The sequence below is a fragment of the Thunnus albacares genome, chromosome 1, assembly GCF_914725855.1.
Source record: "Thunnus albacares chromosome 1, fThuAlb1.1, whole genome shotgun sequence".
In the NCBI taxonomy this organism is placed as follows: Eukaryota; Metazoa; Chordata; class Actinopteri; order Scombriformes; family Scombridae; genus Thunnus; species Thunnus albacares.
This window is the reverse complement of record NC_058106.1, coordinates 27515818-27535877: the sequence shown is the minus strand read 5'-3', so window position 1 is coordinate 27535877 and position 20060 is coordinate 27515818. Positions and strand designations below refer to the sequence as shown.

General features: G+C 36.7%; 1 protein-coding gene and 1 long non-coding RNA gene across 3 annotated transcripts in view; both read left to right on the top strand.

The window, feature by feature from the left end:
• Positions 1 to 20060, top strand: part of LOC122982905 (protocadherin-9) — a 213038-nt gene that overhangs the window by 50037 nt on the left and 142941 nt on the right. For both annotated transcript variants that reach the window (XM_044352541.1, XM_044352532.1), the window contains exon 3: positions 3392 to 3493. In XM_044352541.1, coding sequence (XP_044208476.1) covers positions 3392 to 3493 — 102 coding nt within the window. The remainder of the gene's footprint in view (positions 1 to 3391; positions 3494 to 20060) is intronic.
• LOC122982915 lies at positions 104 to 1872 on the top strand. The gene is made up of 3 exons (XR_006403554.1): positions 104 to 633; positions 1085 to 1210; positions 1656 to 1872. It is a non-coding gene; the product is annotated as an uncharacterized LOC122982915 (long non-coding RNA).

Here is a 20060-nt window from a genome sequence, read left to right as displayed (position 1 = left end):
CAGAAAACAAACCAGAATGAGAGCCTATAAGAAGATCAGCATGAAGTGTTTTTTGTGCCTTAAACAACAGTTAAAAGCAACGGGAATTATATTTTATATTTTTTATGCCAATGATACTAGTGTGAGGTGGGGCTCCTGTGCTTTTAACCCGTCCTGCTGGTTAATGGTTTGGGACACCCACAGTTCATTTCTCACAACCTGTAGAGCTAAGTTTGTGCTTGTGTTAGCATTATCGCTGCTCTTAACTGCCATTTCTTACTGGAATATGTGTCATGTTAGCTAGCAAGAGCTAATGATTGTTGATCTTGAAGAAGGCCAGAGGGTCAAAACGTCATCTGAATTAAAGAGAAATACATACGGAGCCAGAGTGTGTGACACTTTTTTCCTACTCTCAAACTAGCAAGAGCTTACATAGCAAAGGTGGTGTGTTGTATAAAAATTAATAAAATAAAATAAAATTGGAAATGGAGGGGTGAGTGCCACATACAGATTCAGTCATTTTAGTGGTCAATTCTAAATTTTACCATATAAGCTATTGTGACACTGTGTATTTTTCTGCTCACCTGCTGTGTGCACCTCCTCATTTATTTGTAAACGGGAAACCCATCTACGGACAAGAAGCTTCTGATCTTGGTAAGCAAAATTCTGACTGAACTAGCTAATATCAGTGTAAGTTAAGCTGAATGGCTGTCCATCCATATTTTCATGACAGTAATGAAATATTAGTTTGAAAATGTTAGCTTTATGTTCAGAATGAAATATTTACCTACAAAATTGCATAAATGAGCATCAACCACTATAACTATCATAAGTACAAGCTAACATTAGCTAAGCTGTAAGTTAGTTAGGTAGAAGATAACACAGCTTCAATATGTTAGTTAAAAGCTAACGTTAGATGCTTGCTAAATATACTAACGCTATATTATTGTTGTGATTGCTGCGAAAGAGCAATGTTAGGAAGTAGGCTATAACTTGATCCTAACAGGATTAAGGCAGGGGTCCATTTCTTTAAATTTATAAATGTATCATATCTGAGCAATGCAAAGCTATTTTAACATGAACCAACGTGGCATTTTGTTTTTAGGTGAAGATTTTCTACAAAGACACACCATTTCTAGACACTGGTAAAAATGATTACTTTTGTCCAATGACTGCCCAGAGCAGCATAACAGTGCTCATGGAAGACCCTGCCAAGATTTGAGATTGTCTGGTATGTATGCTGTATGTTTTCACTGTTTTATTTTGGTATAACAACAAAGGCAGCAACTCACACACACACAAAATAAATACATACATACATACATACATACATACATAAAGAAGAGGACAACATTTTGGCCACATAGAAACTATACATTTTACACTAACCAGAAAAATATAAATCTATACATTGAAACAATTGAATTTTGGGGAATTAGAAAGGTGTTGATTACACTTTACATTATATTTCTATATATTTTATATTTTATATATATTTTTTCAGTAATACTTTGATATGATGCAGTATTATGAATACAATTAATGATATGTTCACTGCATGAGAAACGGCACAGTGTGCATTAGTTTTTAAATGACAGTGGTCACCATATTGCTGTGGTGCTTGTTTTGTAACCTGTTAATCTACATTGCAAATCTTTCATTTTCTATTTTTACAGGCTACACAACAAAGAAACTGGCTTGCAGGGAGACTGAAGTTAGAAAGCCTGTAATGTAGAAGCCTGGTAATGAGAAAAAAAACGCCATCGCTGAAAAAAAAGTAATTTATTCAAGCTCTGAGGTACTTGTTTATTTCTGTTTGACACTTTTCACAGTTTTTTCTGGTTATTTTTCAGGGTGATGTGATGAAGCTTATGTTTTGTGATCGTGTATGTAATGCCTTTTATCTACAAAATTAACTGTTGCTTGTTGTTTGTTTTTCCTGTTGGAAATGCAAAGTTAATAAATCATTCTTCAATCTAAAGTTTAGCATGGTTTTTGTTTTATTTTCTAACTTAAATTTGTTCTCCTGGGTCAGCTGAAATAATTTAAAAGATACCTACACCCCCCCTTTTTTTCCAAGTGTCCTCAAAGGCTTTATTAGTGACATTTCGACTAAAGATGGTCTTCCTCCGGCAACTGAGTTCAGTACCAATCAAAAGTTTGGACACACTGTCTCATGATATATTAAATCAATTTTCTGTGAAGACAACTGTCAAAAAGATGAAATTGCTGTATCTGGTCGAATTGCTCAGTATGTTACCAAACCATCCCTACCCTAGACTCTGCCTATTGTATTGATCCACCCAACACTGTATGGTTCTCTATACTCCTATTAGTAACTGTTAACTGAGCCTGTATGTACTTGGAAAAATTCTCTGACTTTATATTTAAAATGCGTTTGAATGTGTGTATGTGTGTGTCTTGGGATGGGGGTGGTAACCGTGTATTTGTTTATGTCTGTGTGTGAGTCAGATTATGGGAACAGTGTATGCCAATGACAGCAGACAGCCTGACAGAGAGACTGGCATATTGCCATTCAATATAGCTGAGCCTAACACAGCTTCAATAAAGTTTCCACCTGTGTTGCATAGCTAAATAAAGCAGCGAGCAGTTAATATATTGGTAGCCAAGCTGTAAACAGATAAATAACTTAGAATAAGTGCAAGTGAGTTGACTATTTTTAGGAGACAGGAAACTGTCTTAAGTAAGCAAGTTTGGCTAACAATATGGCCTGTGCTGATAAGAAGCACAAGTTGGATGCTATATAGTGCTGCTACCCAGATAACCCATCCCCTCCTTTCTCTCTGCTTCTGCTCTGCCTTGTTGTTGGTCATCTGGAAGTCAGTTAAAGACAGTGATTTATGCCTGGGGCTTCATGCAGCATAGCCTCATTACACACAGCCATTTTGAGAATCAGCAGATAATTACAGTATATATCATAGACCTCATGGGGCCGAGCAGATTCAGTCCATTCCACTGGCCTGTCATTTAGGCCATAGGGCCTCAGAAATGGAAAACTGGATTTTACCCTCATTTGGGATATAATTTGCTCTTTATTTTATAGGAATTCCTGTTGAAAATTCATTGTGGAATGTTGATTTGGCATTTTTTAAATTGCTCTACTGTGAATAGTCATTATAGTTAATGATTTTCTTGCAAACGTTATATCTGTATTCAGTAAAGACAGTACAGAGTCAAGCTCTTTTGAGGGCAGTAAACATCGGTTTAATAAAAATGATGACTTAGATATTTCAAGTATTTTACATCATTATTGTGTTTACTTCTCTTTGCACCAGAGTGAAACATATTGGGGTTTTTGGCCTATTAAAACTGACAAGTCTTGCCTAAATGACAAAGTAACCAAAGCTAAATAAGCAATTCTAATTCTTTTCTTTTTCAATTCTCCATGAAGGGAACGTTAACTCGTGCCCGAACTGAACTGAACCCTGAATATCTGGACCTTCGTCCGCGAGCCGAGCTGAACCCTGAATATTGGACCCCTTGCACCCCTTTAGTGAGTACCGATGGTCCCATTTCTCATGAAACGATCTCCATAGATTCACCTTTAATAAACTCAAATTATGTTGTATAGCAGTTTTGCGTCAGCATGCCATGCAATAACATGCTCAGTTCTATTATGATTTACTAGGTTCAGTATAATTTTCTCATTCATGACTCCATCCATGCTTCTATGGCTTCTGCGTGAGACACTGCACAGACTCTGCTTTCTTCAAATTTTCTTCTTCTTCCCTATACAATGTTTAAGTATTTGTTTGCCTCTTAGTTACTGTGACACATTGTACTTACAACACCATTAAATTCATGGCCTAATGCAATGCTAATATTCATGCCATTTTTACTTGAGTAATAAGTATTTGTCTCATTACCTCCATGCTTAGAAAACACAGTGCTTGATAGTCATCTGGGGGTTGAAGGAGTTTGCTTGTGTTGCAGTGCTTGCACACTGGTGAATCTTAATGATGTCAGTTTTTCTTAGTCTCTGTTATCAACTACGGTATATCAACATGGGGAGGGTTTCTTGTAAACTAGGAGTCTTAACACATTCTCCCTTCATTATAAACAGCAATGCCAAGTTTATTTACTTTTGCACTGTCGTGATACAGGAATAATTTGCAGTCTTTACAGTCCTTACACATCACTGTCTATTACACACAAAGGTGGTTGGATAATCTCGTATAGAAAGAGCTCTATCCACTATATATTTTATCAATCTGTCTTTCTGTCTATAACTATCTGTATCTATCTATATCTATTTTCCATGATCTCAGCATCGTGTGCATCGAATATTACACTGGAAAACTTTAGGTTGTTTTTTTTTAAATTTGAGCTCAAGGTCTTTGCTCAGGCATTAGTGAATCCATTGGGAGATATTGATTTGAATAAGTTGTTGTCAGTAGAGCCCCTCTATGGCAGCTGTGTGTGTCTCCTCATTTTAAGCATATTTAATATTGCTGCTGCCCTTATGCTTTTGTTTTGTGAACTATATTTGACTGATTGTAGTACAGACAGCAAATAAGGGCAAGTATGCTTAACCACCCATGTTAGTCCAAGCTTAAAAATGTAAATACTTGCACACATATTCAAACATAACTCACAATGTATTGATCACAGCATTTGACATTGTGTCTTATATGTTGTGAAGGCGTTGTGGACTTGATGCATGTTTTCTTATAAAGGCTAAAGAAGGGAAATCAGTTTTATAACAGTTTGTTTTACAAATAAGTATCTTGTAGTTATATTCTCATTAGTCATACTGTCAGTTTTCACCACATTAAAAATTTATCACCTGTTGTGCTCCCTTGGGTTCACTATCAACAAATGGGAATAGCTAACAAGACAGTGGTACAGACACAATGTAAACACAGGGAGATGAAGTCCCTCCTACCCAAACTCCCATGGGTTGGGATCAAGCCCCCAGGTACAGCCCTGCGGGGTACACTGATTTTACAATTGTAGCTACAATCAGCACAACAGATTAAATGACTGTTCAACTATAGAAAGCATTAACCTTTAGATCAAATGTATATTTAAAAGCCACAAAGTGCTGTATTAAGTTGTCATTTTTGTGTCATTCTTGTGTGGGCAGTTGGTGCAGAGTGAGAGAAAAACAATGATGTGTATATTATGGGTACTGGAGTAGTAAGCGGAAGAAAGTTTTTTTTTTCTGTCTTAGCAGCTCTCTTTGAATGCCACGTCTGAATACTTTATCCCTTGTGGCTGCGAGCACAAGATGGCTTTTGACTTTGGCCTGCTATCTTCTCCTGCCCCCACACAATCACACATATACCCCATAGGCCATGTTTAACTATGTTAAAGTTACAACTTACAGTATACTTGGCACAGAGTGAAAGCAAGCACTACACAAACCTGCTGAAATGATCCACTGCCAGTCTCATCTATGCTGGATTGTTGAGAAACTGATGTTCTAATGACTTGTCTAAACAGGACACCTTTTGGCCACATCTGTCAGAACAAATTTTTCTGTTTTAATCAATACAGCTTCCTACAGAGGGTGCATTATGCCTCGCATTTCACTTGCACTATACTCATGTAACTGTGACCTGAAATGTATTTTTATGCTTCAAGTCTAATTTTCTGTTTTCATGCGTGTAAATACAGTGATTGTGTATTGTTCTCTGGGCACTGCCAAAACATGGATGACCTACACTCAATACTGTGCTTGCACGCATCCTGATGGAGGACTCAAGCTGCTGCTGCTTTCACTATTCAACCTGTGTAGAGATTGTCTAAGACACCTTTTTTTTTTCTCTCCGTCTCTCTCTTTCTTTCTACCCAGTCTTATACAATACATCAGAATGCTTATTAAAGAACTACAGATGCAATAGCTCAGCATGTAAATATCTCAGATGGTACCCCTCAGGATCTCCTTTAATGTCCACAAAGCTGCTTGTAGACATTGTTCCTGGATTTGTATGATTTCATCAAATGGAAATCCTGCTGGTGATTTAAAAAAAACACACAAAAATAGCCCTTTGCTTAAAGTTTGATCAATGATTCTCATGAGTACCAGTCCAATGGTAACACCTTGTCACTTGCACTGATACACCATTGCTACTTCTCTTATTAGATCAGAATTTATGTTAAGTTTAGTTATCAAATGTTATCTTTCAGCTTTCTTTTATTAACTTGAAACATATTCCCTAAACATATGAATGGTTGATGGACCTGTAATATGATATATGGGACACTCTACGTTTTGTTTCTCCCTAAAGCCTACAAAGTCAATATTTGGACTTTAGCCTGATTTAATGAACAGAATTTCTCAGAGATCTCTCCCAAGCTGTATTCAATGGGAGATCTCTCTGGCTTAGTTAAAGCACTGTGCTGTTTGCTTATTGGGCCTCACTGGACTGAAGAAGCTCAAAGACAAACACATGCATGCACACGCACTCAAACACACACACATGCACCATCGCCACAGAGGAGGCCCCTTTCTTCCAGCCCAAGAGGGAATGATGACTCTCATTATCGCCTCAAAGCAAGATGGCCACAGTGCCCCTACTCAGCAGCCCTATTAAGTTACCAGACAGCTTTATTGTATTGGTGTTCGATAATTTCCTTTCCTCTGTCATTCAGAGTGCATCAGGGAGTTGTTGTATTGTGAGGAAGGGATTTGGAAAGTGGTAAGATGTGAACGTGAAAATGCACAGCTGGCTGAAATTATTCCCTCCTATGGTTGGAGAATCTTTGGGACCACTGTTGAGCAGTCTTAGCCCCGCAGACACCTTCCCTTCATTAATCGTTTAATCTTATGCAAAAATCTCAGGGAGAGGAATGGAAGCTTAAGTTTATCATGTAAAGTAGTCACAGCACACCACAAATTGCATCCTCCACACTAGTTGTTTTTCAGCAGGATAAATACATCAAGAAACTGGAAAAGTCATATTGTCGACTACATATGTCCAATTGATTTATTGGAGTTTTTCACTCTGCGGTCCCCAGACTCATAAGGATCAATATATTTATTGCGATGTGCATCTATTACCATTGTCTGGAACACTGGACTTTACAAATGTATTAAAATATTGGCATGGGGGGAATCCAAAACAATCAGCAATGAATCCCCATATCGGTTTTCTTCATGCCTCTATAAAATGAACTGTGATACATAACATCCCATTTTCTTATTCGCAATATCACATGACATTTATTTAGAACTTAGGGACATATTCATTTAATGTCAGTTCCTTCTTTTCAGTGTTAAAAAAGCAATAAAGATGTAATGTAAGAAGTGACTGATGATATCCGGGGCTGAACAGGTCAACCCAAGTGCAGACTTAGACAGACTGGTAACAGTTAACAAAAGGTTTTATCAACCAGCACTGGGGGTAGATGGGATGGAGAGCTGGCTGGAGGTTTGGGCTGAGGGCTGGCTGGTGTGCAGAGCTGAGGGATCCAAGACAGAGAGCGGACAGGCAGGCAGGCAAGCAGGCAGGGCAGAGAAATGAGACTAGGAACTTGTTTGGCAACGATCTGGCGGGAACTGGTAGACTGAGCAGGGTATTTGTAGCAGGTAGTGATGACTACACGCATGGCAGCTGTGCAGGTCCAGGACGAGCAGCAGGTATCGAGGGAGAGAGACACAGAGAACAGACACGCCCACGCCACACACACAGGGACAGATAGTTGGAGGTAGAGGGAAAACACCAGGAGGACACTAGGGCTAGGCTTTGATCATGACAATTGAAGTTTTCAGTTTTGGGTCCACACAACTGAATTCTTCACGTGACACAGGTCATCCTGGAAGTCATTTAGGTGTGTACATCCTTGTTTTTTTGTAAACTGTTGTTTTATTAATATTGTGTTATTTAACAGTGTGAAATTTAGTCTAAGAAGAAATATTAACGCTCAACAGTTTCAGGAGAGCTAAGCAGGTGTGTGAGTTTGAAGAAACATCTAACCAAGTTGATATTAGTTAATCATTTCTGGAGAAAAAATATGTAGAGTTCATCATTGCTCTGTAGGAGATTAGACAGCATGGATGTGCTTTTACATGTTTAAAGTAATCATTTGATAAGTTTTGACAAACTTCTACTGTACCAAGGTGACATTAGGAAAGTTGTCAAAAACAATCCTCGTAGGTGTCACTGTGGAGGCTGAAAATGAGCCAATGACAAACACACTTAAGAGGTTTACACATAGGGTAGAAGCATTACTCTCTAAAATGTACTTATTGACCAAGCTGGAAAATCACATTAGCAAAATGCTACAGACACTTGCAGCTATTAATGTTGACAGTGTATGAGACTGTGATGGAGTACTAAATCATATTTGGGTATGAGCTGAGACAAGAAAGGAGACTTTAGCGGGGTTGGATATACAATAGCCTGCAACACTAATACTACATTATGCTTCCTAAGATACAATTTGTAACCTGCACAGCAGTGAATGAGCCACCACTCTTTGTTTTCTTATTATCCAGGTAATTTCAGATTTTGAAAGTTTTCCACTGCTGTTCCACATCTGACAAACTTTGCATGATAATGAACTGTAACTATGATCCAGTGTTTAAAAAGTATTGCTCACTGTTAGCATTGTTATTAAAGGTAAAAAAAATATTGTCAGTTTGAAACAAGAAAGGATGATGCATTATGCAACTGTTTTCCTCAGTTTAAAATAATTAAAGGTCACAGTTTCAACATCTAAAAGGCCATATTTTCTACATCACTCATCTAATTTTGGCACCAAATGTATGATGCATCTTGCTACTGATTGGCCAGAGACTAATACTCGTGGAGATATGTTTAGTCACTATAAATGATTTTATATTATATTTTCTGTTGGTTCTTCTTTGAATAAAAAAGAATTGCCACCAGGAATAGTCGCAGCATCTTGTTTTTCTCATTCTTGCTTTTTAAAAGATCATATTCTTGATCTTTCACAGTATGTGCCACTATTTGGAAAAATAACCAAGTAATCAAAATCATTTTGAAGCACTAAAATAAAATGACTCCAAAAGAAATTAAAGAAAACAGATTATCACCTGCTATTTCTGTATTTAGCAAAATCTTTCAGAAAATATTTCTTTTGAATGTTTTACTAATCCCAAGGATTCTGCCTGTGCCCTTACTGTGAATACTGCCTTGCAGCACAGTATGCCTTTGTTAACACTGTGAATTCCCTTCTGTGAATCAAGTAAAAGACATCTAGACCACAGTAGACTATAGACTATGTCTCAATCAGGTACAGCAGAGAAATGGTCCATGGACAGCAGAGTGGAAAAAATGTGATAAAGAAGAAAGAAGAGGAAAGGCTCTGGGCAATATTACTTCATATGAAACCAGTTCTGCTCTATTCTAAAATTCCAAATGATATTGCCTCTATACATTACTATGCTCTAGTCTTTTTGCTTCTTGAGCACTGATCCTCTAGTAAGAAAGAAATACTACTGTAATTTCATGTTATGGTAAAGCAAAAGCAAGCTAAAAGAATTGAAATTATGCCAAAAAGTTTTGCCTTGGGTAAGCTTAATTTGTTTACATTCAGCAATTATTAAATAATACAAGCTGTCTCAAAAGTAGGCAGCATTTTTAGTATTTTTCCTTTTTTCCAGTATTGCAAATTATACACAAAAACGACACATACACATTCAGTTTTATTGCTTATAATACCCCTCTTATCCTGCTCCTTATCGCTTCTTATATTCTATGGAAGGTTCTAGTTGTCCATCACATGCTGAGCAATCAATGAAACGCATGACGATGTCTTCATACACAGTCTTGTTCAAGACAGATTTATGTGTTGTGGTTGTTACAGGAGACAGCTACACAACATTCGATCCATGAATGCTTGCTGTGTGCTTGTGCTATCCTCTCCATATATTGGAAAAACATGTGACAAGTTTTTATATACTATCAGTGACTGGACTGTTTGGAGGCTTTGTGTTTGCACCTTTTCATGAAATAATATTTCACTCGGGGCAATTAAGACAGCAGATAATGTGATGAATGAAGTGGAATCTTACAAAAATGTTCAGACCACCTATAGTCTAAACATAGCATAAAATATACTGTACCATATAACAAATGGTGCAGTATATTTTAAATGGATGGTAATAACTACAATATTAAACATATTTATACTTCAGTATATCATTTTTATGGAAACCTAGCTACCTGCCTGAAGTCATAAGGAAGTAAGTAGTGAAAGCAGGAGTAATAGCAACGACCTGGATTAAGCCACAGTGGCTTTGTATGACACACTACTTACTCTTCTTACTGTTCGACTTTCTCTGAAGGTCAGTTTGGCCATTAGCTAGATCAGCCTAACACTGCGTGCCCCACCTCTCCACACCAATTCTTCTCATCTCCCCTCTCCTCACTTCTCCTCCCCTCTCCACAGTCTGAAGAGAGATGTGATGGGGCTAAATTTATCTTCACAGAAACCAAAGCTAAGATGTTAAAAGGGAACTCCTGCCAACTTGGTAACTGACTGCTGATTGTGATCAACTTCACCTTCGTGAGGCGGCTGTCAAAATAACACACACCCATTTCTCCTCTACCCCTTCTCTCCATCCTACCTTCTTTTTTCCTCAACCTGATCCTCCCATCCCCTGTTTTATTAACAACGGAGCTGGTGGCTTGTGATAACTGGTCACTCCTCCAGGCATTGAAAGGCAAGGACACTCTATTATCCTAGCTAGATGGATGGGTTGAAATATTGCCTGCAAGTGGTAGAGCCTGCCAAATCCTCCAGTCTTAAAACCCCTTTGTCTCTGACAAGGAGGGACATTAGTGAGAGGGCTTCTCTGAATACAACATGGAGAGAGTAAGGTGAACAGAAAAGTCCATATGTGTGGAAGAGAATCCAGAAATTGCATAATGTCATTGTTTGGTCTGTATATAAGAAAAGAAATATGAAAAACTGCTGTATTGCTAGTGAATAGCTATTGTATTATTCCCTTTCCTCTCTATGCTCCACATACTGCATGGATGTGTGCATGTGTATGACAAAGAGAGAGAGAGAAGGAAAGAATAATTTGTATACATTAAATGATTAACATGCAGGTAGACAGCCGGTCAGCAAGAAAGCAGGTTCACATATTAATTAAGGTCCTTATTATTAGTGACCTTTTCAGACTTGTTTTGGCCTCCACGTCTCTACACATTCATTTAGGAATATTTGCAACCGGCAAGTGTTCGTAGTACATGTATCTTAAAATAAACTGTGAGAAGCAGCTGTTGTGTTTTAGTCTTTGTGCTTCTGTACATCTTTTGGCAGCAAGGCATAATAGTCTTTATTGAAATGAAAGATAACAAGTATGCTACCTCATTTGCCTTATAGCTGTACTGCTCCCTTTGGGGGCCACTCAGTGAATTTTTGAAAATACAGCAGAGACACATAATTATCTCAGATGTTTTCATAATCCAATCAGTACAATTTTAGATGCCATATTGGACATATGTACAAAGTAGATGGAGATGCAGGGACCAAACGATCACATTTCACTAAACAATTTATGCAGCTTTAGCCATCTGTCCAATATCTGTACTTAATCAATCATTTCCTGTATTTACGTCACATCACTTTCTTATTATTGAAATTGGTAAGTCATGATCCCTGTCAACTGTCACCCTATAGCTCTTTGCCAGAAGGTGCTCCTCATTTGCTTTGCTGTGTGAACCCTCACTTCTGCACAGACATCAATTTGAGGATGGATTTTGATCACAAATTAAATTATTTTTTACAGGCAAACAATGTTTTGTGTGTGATGTTTGGGGTCATTATCTCCAATTCTATCTTTGCTACTTGATTTATAAAAGTTAACTACATTATTTTGGAGGCATCTTACAGTCCCCTGCCTGTATGAGAATAATAAAATGAAGGTGGAATTTACTGACCAAAATCACTGGTTTAATGGTTTTGTAAAAGCAGAAGATGGCGTGTGTGTGTCGGAGTAAGGGGGAAGAAAGAAAAGAAAAAAAATGTAGAGTTCTCTGCTGTCTCTTTTATGTCTCCAGCAGTGGAGAACAGACTCTCTGCTGCATTGTTAGCACTGGGCAAAGCCATTGTTATCCAAAAAGCTGTATGAAAGCAGGTCTATGGATCATGTTATTTTCTCTGCCACGCCAGGTTTGGTTGAAAATTTTATAAAGTTTTGCAGTGTGTGTTGGTTGCTCCACTAATATTAGTCTCTGGGTGATGGCGTATGAAGCTATTAAAGTTCCACCTTTTTCATTCCGTCAGTATTATTATTCACTACATTATTAACTAATGTAAATCAAACAAAGATTGATTGTTGGCATTTCTGTATCGATTCATAAAATTTGAATCACGATTCTTATGTGAATCTACTATTTCAAAGCATCTCACTGATGCTAATCTAATCTTGCCCTTATTTTGATTAAGTAATATGAAATAAAAATAAATTAAAAAAAAAAAAAGTTAATTTTGGAAATCCTATATTGTATAGTCCTAGCTTTCACTATACCTGTGTATTCTACAAATGATGCCAGGGTACTTAATAAATTTGGACGCAATCTTGTTAATCAGATCAGATTCACATAGTCAATTTATGAATAACAAAGATAATTCGTCAATCTATTTTGATATTCTGAGGACACGTTCAAGGATAAACAGTATTACTATTTATCCATTACTGGTAGCAGAATGCTTCAACTATTCTAGGAATAAACCATTTAAATCAGTGATTTAGAAATATAATATGGTTTTCAAATCCACCCAAATACATAAACCATTGCCAGCAATAAAACATGTAAAATGAATGATTGTAACTCCCTTGTTAGGAAGAAGGCATTCAACTACAGAATGAGGAGAGAACAGACCTATAGCTACAAAAGATGCTTTTTGCTACACTTTTCTGGACACATTTTACATGAACAGCTATTCACATGCACAAAGGTGTAATATTGCATTATGTACAATAGTGCTGTGGAAGACAATAAGATTTTTTGGAAATGAGACTGCACTGGTTCTGAATCAGCTTCCCATTCAAGCCTGAGATTCACATAAAGTGTCCATCATTCAGCATCTCTCTCGAAAATGTTCAGCTATGAAGTTTATCACTGCCTCAAGGACATCTTTTTACACGGCATGCTCATCGTCCATGCTTCTTTAATTGAATTAAGGAGCACTCAGTGTGGCATCTCTGTTATTGTTATCTTGTAGGTGTACAGGGTTATTAAAGAGGGAAGCATGTTAAGTCATTTGTTATCCCTGGCATTCTAATAAACACGTTGGCTTTGGGCAAGGCCTGTGGGTTGTCTATGCAGTTCAGATTGATACTGCTGCCACATCTGGACCTATACACCTCATTATCCTAAGAGGTATGGTTAAGAGGAGATGAATTTAGGAGAGAATGCGGGAGACATAGCGCGAGAAATGGAAAATGCTGCACATATTATTGTTTTTTTCTTTTATAGGAAACATTCAGGAGTGTAATCTAAATCATGTAAGTGCATGGGAGATCTGGTGTCAAAATGTCAAGAAAACACACTCTGAAATGTATCTAGAAATTATTGATTTTTGCCAGGTATACGCAATTGATGTGTAAAGTAACCAACAGAAAGGAGTAAAAACACAGAACAAACCTCATTGCCCCAATTATTCCCGACTGAGATCCATGCTTATTTTGCTAACTTCTTTTTTTTTCAGCTCAAGCGCTGGTTCTTGACACACATAACCCCATGGGTTTTCTGTCAGGGAAAACTTGATTTTACTAATTGGTACCAAAGCTGTTAATTGGAGCTGTGGAAACAAAAAATGGAGAATCACAGAGTACTCTCTTGGGAAATATGTGTGTTCAACCTCATTTTCCACCTTTACTCATTGTTCTTCTTTTCTTTCTTAACTATCTTACTGCAGAGAGGACATCAGTTTGTTGTCATAACAAAATGCCCAATATGAAAAACAAACATATTGCATACAATACTTTACATAATATTTGATATATAAAGGATTAAGTAGCATATTCTCATAATTGTGATACAGTACACAGTGTAATAAAATAATGTAAGTTTCTGTAAGTTCATTGTTTGTGCTATCCAGTGAGATCTCCTACTGTTCAAATTTGACTGAATTACGTATTAGAGTTAGCACCAATTTTACACACAAAGTTAAATTTACTGGTCATAAGTACCACTCAGCCTGTGAAAACAGTTGTATAATATCTGCTGTGTCCCTGAAGGGAGATTTAAAAAGCTTGAAAGAATAACAGTAATGATGTAATCAGTTTGGACTTGAAACTTTTAACTTTAAAAACATTTAACAGAAAGCATGCATTACAAACTAGGGATGTGGGACTTTAAAAAAGTAGTATTGTATGTGGCAAGGACAGTCTAATGAAAGGTGCTATTGAGTTACATTATGGGAATTGTAGTATCCAGTGTTTCTGGATACTAGGAACTAAAATTAAGTTGTCTTGACCTCCGTTGCATCAATTTTGACCAATCATCTGGAAATCATTTTTAAAATCAATCTAACTTTTTGAAAGTGCAACACTAAATTGATTTGAGTACCCCTTTACATAAGGATGGACAGGTAGGTAATTAGGTAGATGGAAAAGTCAGTGAAAAGATACTGTAGACTATAAATGTACTATACAATAGATATACTATAGATAGATACTACATATACAGTAGATGGATAGATAGACAGACAGACAGACAGACATAAGCACAGAGATCTAACATGCTTAAAAGATAGATAGACAAACACACATAAACACAAAGATCTAACATGCTTAAAAGATAGATAAACACTCTTTTCCTGAATGTTTTCTCCAACTGTGATCAGTTAATCTGTTTCAATCATGTTACCTCTTCTCAGGGGCCAAACGGTCATCCCCTCAAATGCTCAAACGATTTTCCATTGTCACCCACATTAACAGCTTTCAACTCCCTGTCACACTGCAACAGCCACATGCTGTGCACCTTGGGAAATACAGTACATGCAATTTATCATGGGAAATCATCATCAAAAACAAACAGTGTAAGTAGGAAAAAGCATCAACTGTGAAATAATAGAATTGGAGGAACATCCCGCCTTCACTGCAGCAGCAGTTCTTGTTATTTTTTGGTGTTTGAGTTACTCACTCTAACCCAATATGTTGTGACACTGACAACCAAACATTTTTATTTATTTATCTATTTATTTTGTGACGTGAATTGGTTCAGAGACACACCATCAATTGCACAAATCACTGCTTAGTGAAAAACATGTATCTCCAGACTTTTCAGGAACTAATAAATACAGGCTTTAAAAAAAAAAAAAACTGAAAAAAACATTAGTCATAATTATTTTTTACATATTCCAATGAGTTATGAAAGGGTTTAATGAACCTAACAGATTGAAGATTTTTTTAAAGTAAAAGAGCATGCATTTTGTTGTGTGAGTTCTTGTTGATAGTCAAAGAAAAAAAAATTACAACATTGTAAGATAATGTAAAAATTAATATGTAACATTAATATAATATCAGTTATATTGGAGATGAAACAGACCACACACTGAACTCTGTTGATATATATTTTACCATTTCACTTGAGCAGTGGCAAATCATCTGATCTTTATTTATGTAGCCAGGAGACCAAGTGTCATCATCAAAAACTTTCCAGTGACAAAATTCAGCTTCCCAGGCAGCAGATGCTGTGGTAGCTTTTGATGTGGTGCCCAGTACTGAGAACCCATGCAGTTCAAGACTGGATAGTAACAAAATTTCTTGATACGTACAACATACCCACATGAGGCCAGCAGTGCAGTCAACATATTGGAAATTGTCCAGACTGTATTGGAGGATTTTCAGATGATTAACCTGAAAAACTGGACCAGGACCATACAGTATGTTTATGTGATAATAAAACCTTAGTTTGACACCAGAATATCAATTGTTACACTTTCGAAACAATCGATCAGAAAACATTTAATGATATTGAGGGTGGATGACGCATCTTTTCTGCTGAGTTCACAATTCAGCAGTTGTAGCATTCAGGTTTCTGTAGTAGTTAGTCCTCATCTTCATAGATTTACTTTTGTCGTCAGTCATTATAAAGTAAGTACATGCAATCAGCAATGGTAAACAAATACAAGTATGCTGAGCCTAACTGTGACTAAAGCCCCACACCTTCCATGGTAGGATATCCTATATTTAGCAGAGTTATATGTATGTGTAGGATAGTAAAACGGTTGTCTAATTGTTTTGGATAATTTTAATACGGATGGCATTGGTACAAGTTGAAATATTGCTTGCCAGCACATTAGCTTAATACAGCATTTTATAGTAAACACATATTTAAGGCTGTGAGTTATTCAGCCCCACATTTATCTGTAAGAGGTGTGGGGAGAAGTTATTGCTAAGCACTGTTATCCATATGCATTTCTCAGCTTGAAATACAACATATTAAACAGTGGAAGGCAAATCATCAAATGAATACAAAAAATGGTAATGACATGAAGAAGTGAAAGCCTTGTTGTATGTAGCTATCACTGTTTGAGCAGCATTATCTGGTTGGAATATGAGACTTGTGCCTGACCACATGTGTACGGTAATTTGCTGAGTATATAGTTTATTCATTTGAAGAGTGAACCACAGAAATGATGGTTCATTATGAATTAACCACAGAATTGTATTCTTCTCTTGTTGACTTTTATGATAAAGGAAGAGGTTGTGGTTATGATGAGCCTATAGATACAACATTAGGTCCACCAATTTTACATTAGGCCACAGCGTAGTTACGGTAACTCTAACTGCATCTTAAAACCAATGCTAGATGTACTGCATCAATTGAACCCATAAAAATGTAGTCAAACAGTTAATTGGTCTGCTCATGGATCTGTACTTGGACATGGATGAAAGTGAGATGAGCAAGAATAATAGTATAACACTGATATGGTCCTTTTGAATATTTGTTAAATACTGTATTCTGCTCTAACTGTATTCTGCTCTAAGCTTATTGAAAATTAGAAGTTCTTCAAATTAAACGACCACATAGGTCATTTGATCATGCATTCCAGAAGGACCCATAAGAGCATTTTCTAATCAGGTGTTTCTATCAGCAGTAATCAGCAGGGCAACATAATTTGTCAAATCACTGCTAAAAATAATTGTGTTTTGTCTGGTTAGGTTTAGGCACAAAAATCACTTGGTTAGGATTGGGGAAAGATTATGGTTTGGGTTAAAATGATCACTTGAGATGTGATGTAGGTTAAAGTTAATTCTTCCTAAAAGTTAGGCAGCCTTCATTGTCATGACAACGGTAAACACTACGACAATTCTTGTTGCGGTTTTTAAAAAACTGTCCCAACTTTCAGTTATAAACGAGAAGCAAGCAGTGGTCTCCTGCAGCAAAGTCCACTAAGTCCATTTTTTGCAAGTTAGGATCTAACCAGCCACCCAACCCGCCACCTCTGAATATGGAAATTTGTCACCTTCTATAGACATCATCTGAACTGCACCACTTCTCAGGGTCATAATTGCTACATCTGTTAGATAGCGTCTGTCACTCAAATGTAACTATAGGTTGTTTTTGGCAACCGACATTATGACCTATTGTGTCGTTTTTCTTGGGAGGACAGGCTCAAAAATGAATTCGCTTTGGTAGAATTTCACATAAAATTTATATTGGCAGCCATTGGTGGGCGAAGTTCATGGTTTAGGTAACTCCTGAGCACATCAGATACATATTTAGAGTGGACCACAAAGTGTTACAGACCAAATGTGGCTTTGCTCTGTGGGCTTTATTTATGTTCATACAGAACTGCCAAAACACAATTGGTGATACACCATTATTTGCACAATTGAATGGATATTGATTACGTTTGACAAATCAAAGTTGTCAATATGTCAAGGAAAATCTACATTTTATTGTAGAACTGTTACAAAAGGCTTTTAACTAGATGAATTATCTGCCTTTTCCATATTGATAAATTGACTTTCTGTTCCAACTTTCAATGCATTGCGGGCTTAGCCTTTCATTTCTTGCTTCAAACGTAAGGTATTCGTTAAAGGTCATGATCCATTTTTTTCAATAGTCACTAGAAATTACTTTGTAAAAGCAGTATTTTTTTAATTCCCAAACATGCCTTTAGCAACATCTGAGACTTCAATTATTTTCCCATACATGGCAGAGATTATGGTATGCATTGATGGAAACTGTCAGGAATTCCCTGGACTTGCTTGTGTTAGTTTGTAGTTCAGGAATTATACAACAGGCAGCATGTTTGACATAGGCAGCTCTTAATCAATGGAGTCACAGAAGAGTGGTGATTTTGATTAGTGGTTTACCTTAGGCCATGAATATATTTGAGAATATAAAAAGGAACTAGATTAATCTTGTTTTTTTATGTTTTTTTTTTAGTTCAGAATACCATTTCAACACCCAATCACATCTACATTTATTGAGATCCCTTTGCCATATACACATTCACATTAAGACATGCATCCACATACACAAACAAGCTCACAACTGTCAGTAATCCTTGGCTGATCAGAGGCTCCTAAGACCTGCCAAACAAAATCAGCTCACAATTTGAACAGAGTTCAGAGATGAATATTAAATGAAAAGGGTAAAGAATTAAGCTAAGGTGCAGGAGGTTAAAATTAATAAATAAATGGGCTCATATATATTTATAAATATAGAAATAAAAAGTTGAATCTCTTGTGGTCAGCCTCCATAGACCTAGTGGTCTTTGAAGGCATCATTAGCTGGTTTTATCAGCACATTGACCCTAAAACTAGTACCTGAGGGGCCTGACTGTAGTGGTGCAGGCATGAGCATATGAGTCTTGGGTGGATGAAACAAGACTTTGAAGTGGATTTTCTATTTGAAGGATTATACATCAGGGATTTTGATTCATGCCCATTTTTTGTCCTCAAGGCTATGTGCTTGTGTGGGTGGAAAGAGTTATCGTTCACAAAATTATTAATGTATTTATTTACTTTTCAACTAAAACAATGATGGATAGTTAATGAGTGAAAAACTTGGTGTTTGGTGTATTTGAATTGGTTCCTTCTTTAATCACAACTGTTTCTAGAGTGAGAAAAAAACAAACAAACAATATAACTACTGTACTAGTGAGGGAATTTCCGAAATTCAATCCTCACAAGACTCGTGCTCATAATATTGAGATTCTTTTAAACAAATAACCCAAAGATTCCAGGTCACAAGATAACAAGGGTGGCCTGAAGCACTGAGAAATGCAGATTGTTGTATTATGGTCTCCAAAGCCTGTTAACCAAACCAATTGTCTTTCACTTCCATTTTTTTTCTTTGTTTGATTGCACAGGAAATTGGAAGTATAAATACCTTACAATAAAGATGATTATTTCAATTCAGATGGAAATCTCACAACATAATCATTTGTATTTCATATGGATTTTTCCTAATCCCAGTATATGTTTTCATGACCTAGTTTAGTATTGAAATTTAGTGAATACCCTGTACTTGCTAATCCTTGAATATAATATAGGAGCCCTCTCAGCTTCAATGACCTATTTCAAGAAAAAAAAAAAAGTTTTTGTTTTGAAACAGTCCTTAAGCCATGCCGTCAGCCATGCTAAAGAGAATTCACTGCAATTTTAAAGTTTCATTATAAAATAGAATTTTCAGTGTGCACCCCGCTCCCCTAATGTGAAGACAAAGAAAAAAGAATCCTGGATCAAATACACTAACAGACTGCATGAACAGTTGCCCCCCATGCTTGAGTGAAGATCGAGTTTCTCGTACTAGTATGCTGTAATAGCAACACCTTAATTTCCCTGAATAATTTCCATGACAATGGGGCCTTTTTATGGTTTTGCATTGTTTTGGTTTACTCAAATAGTGGAGGGGTTATTGTTTCCAATATGTTAATGCTGTTTTTTCCTGCTGGAATACTGTCTTTGAAGTAATCTCTTTGAGCGTGTTTGGTTCAAGTATCGTTCTCAGGAGAGGGGGTTGAACTTTTAAATGTAATTTTCCTCTTACCACCCTTGAATAGTCTTACTATGGCAGTTCTAACCTTGAGCAGTCAAAACAGATAAATCCTCACAGATTGTATACTGATTAGATTATCCGCTTAATCTGCAACACATGCATGGAACTGCA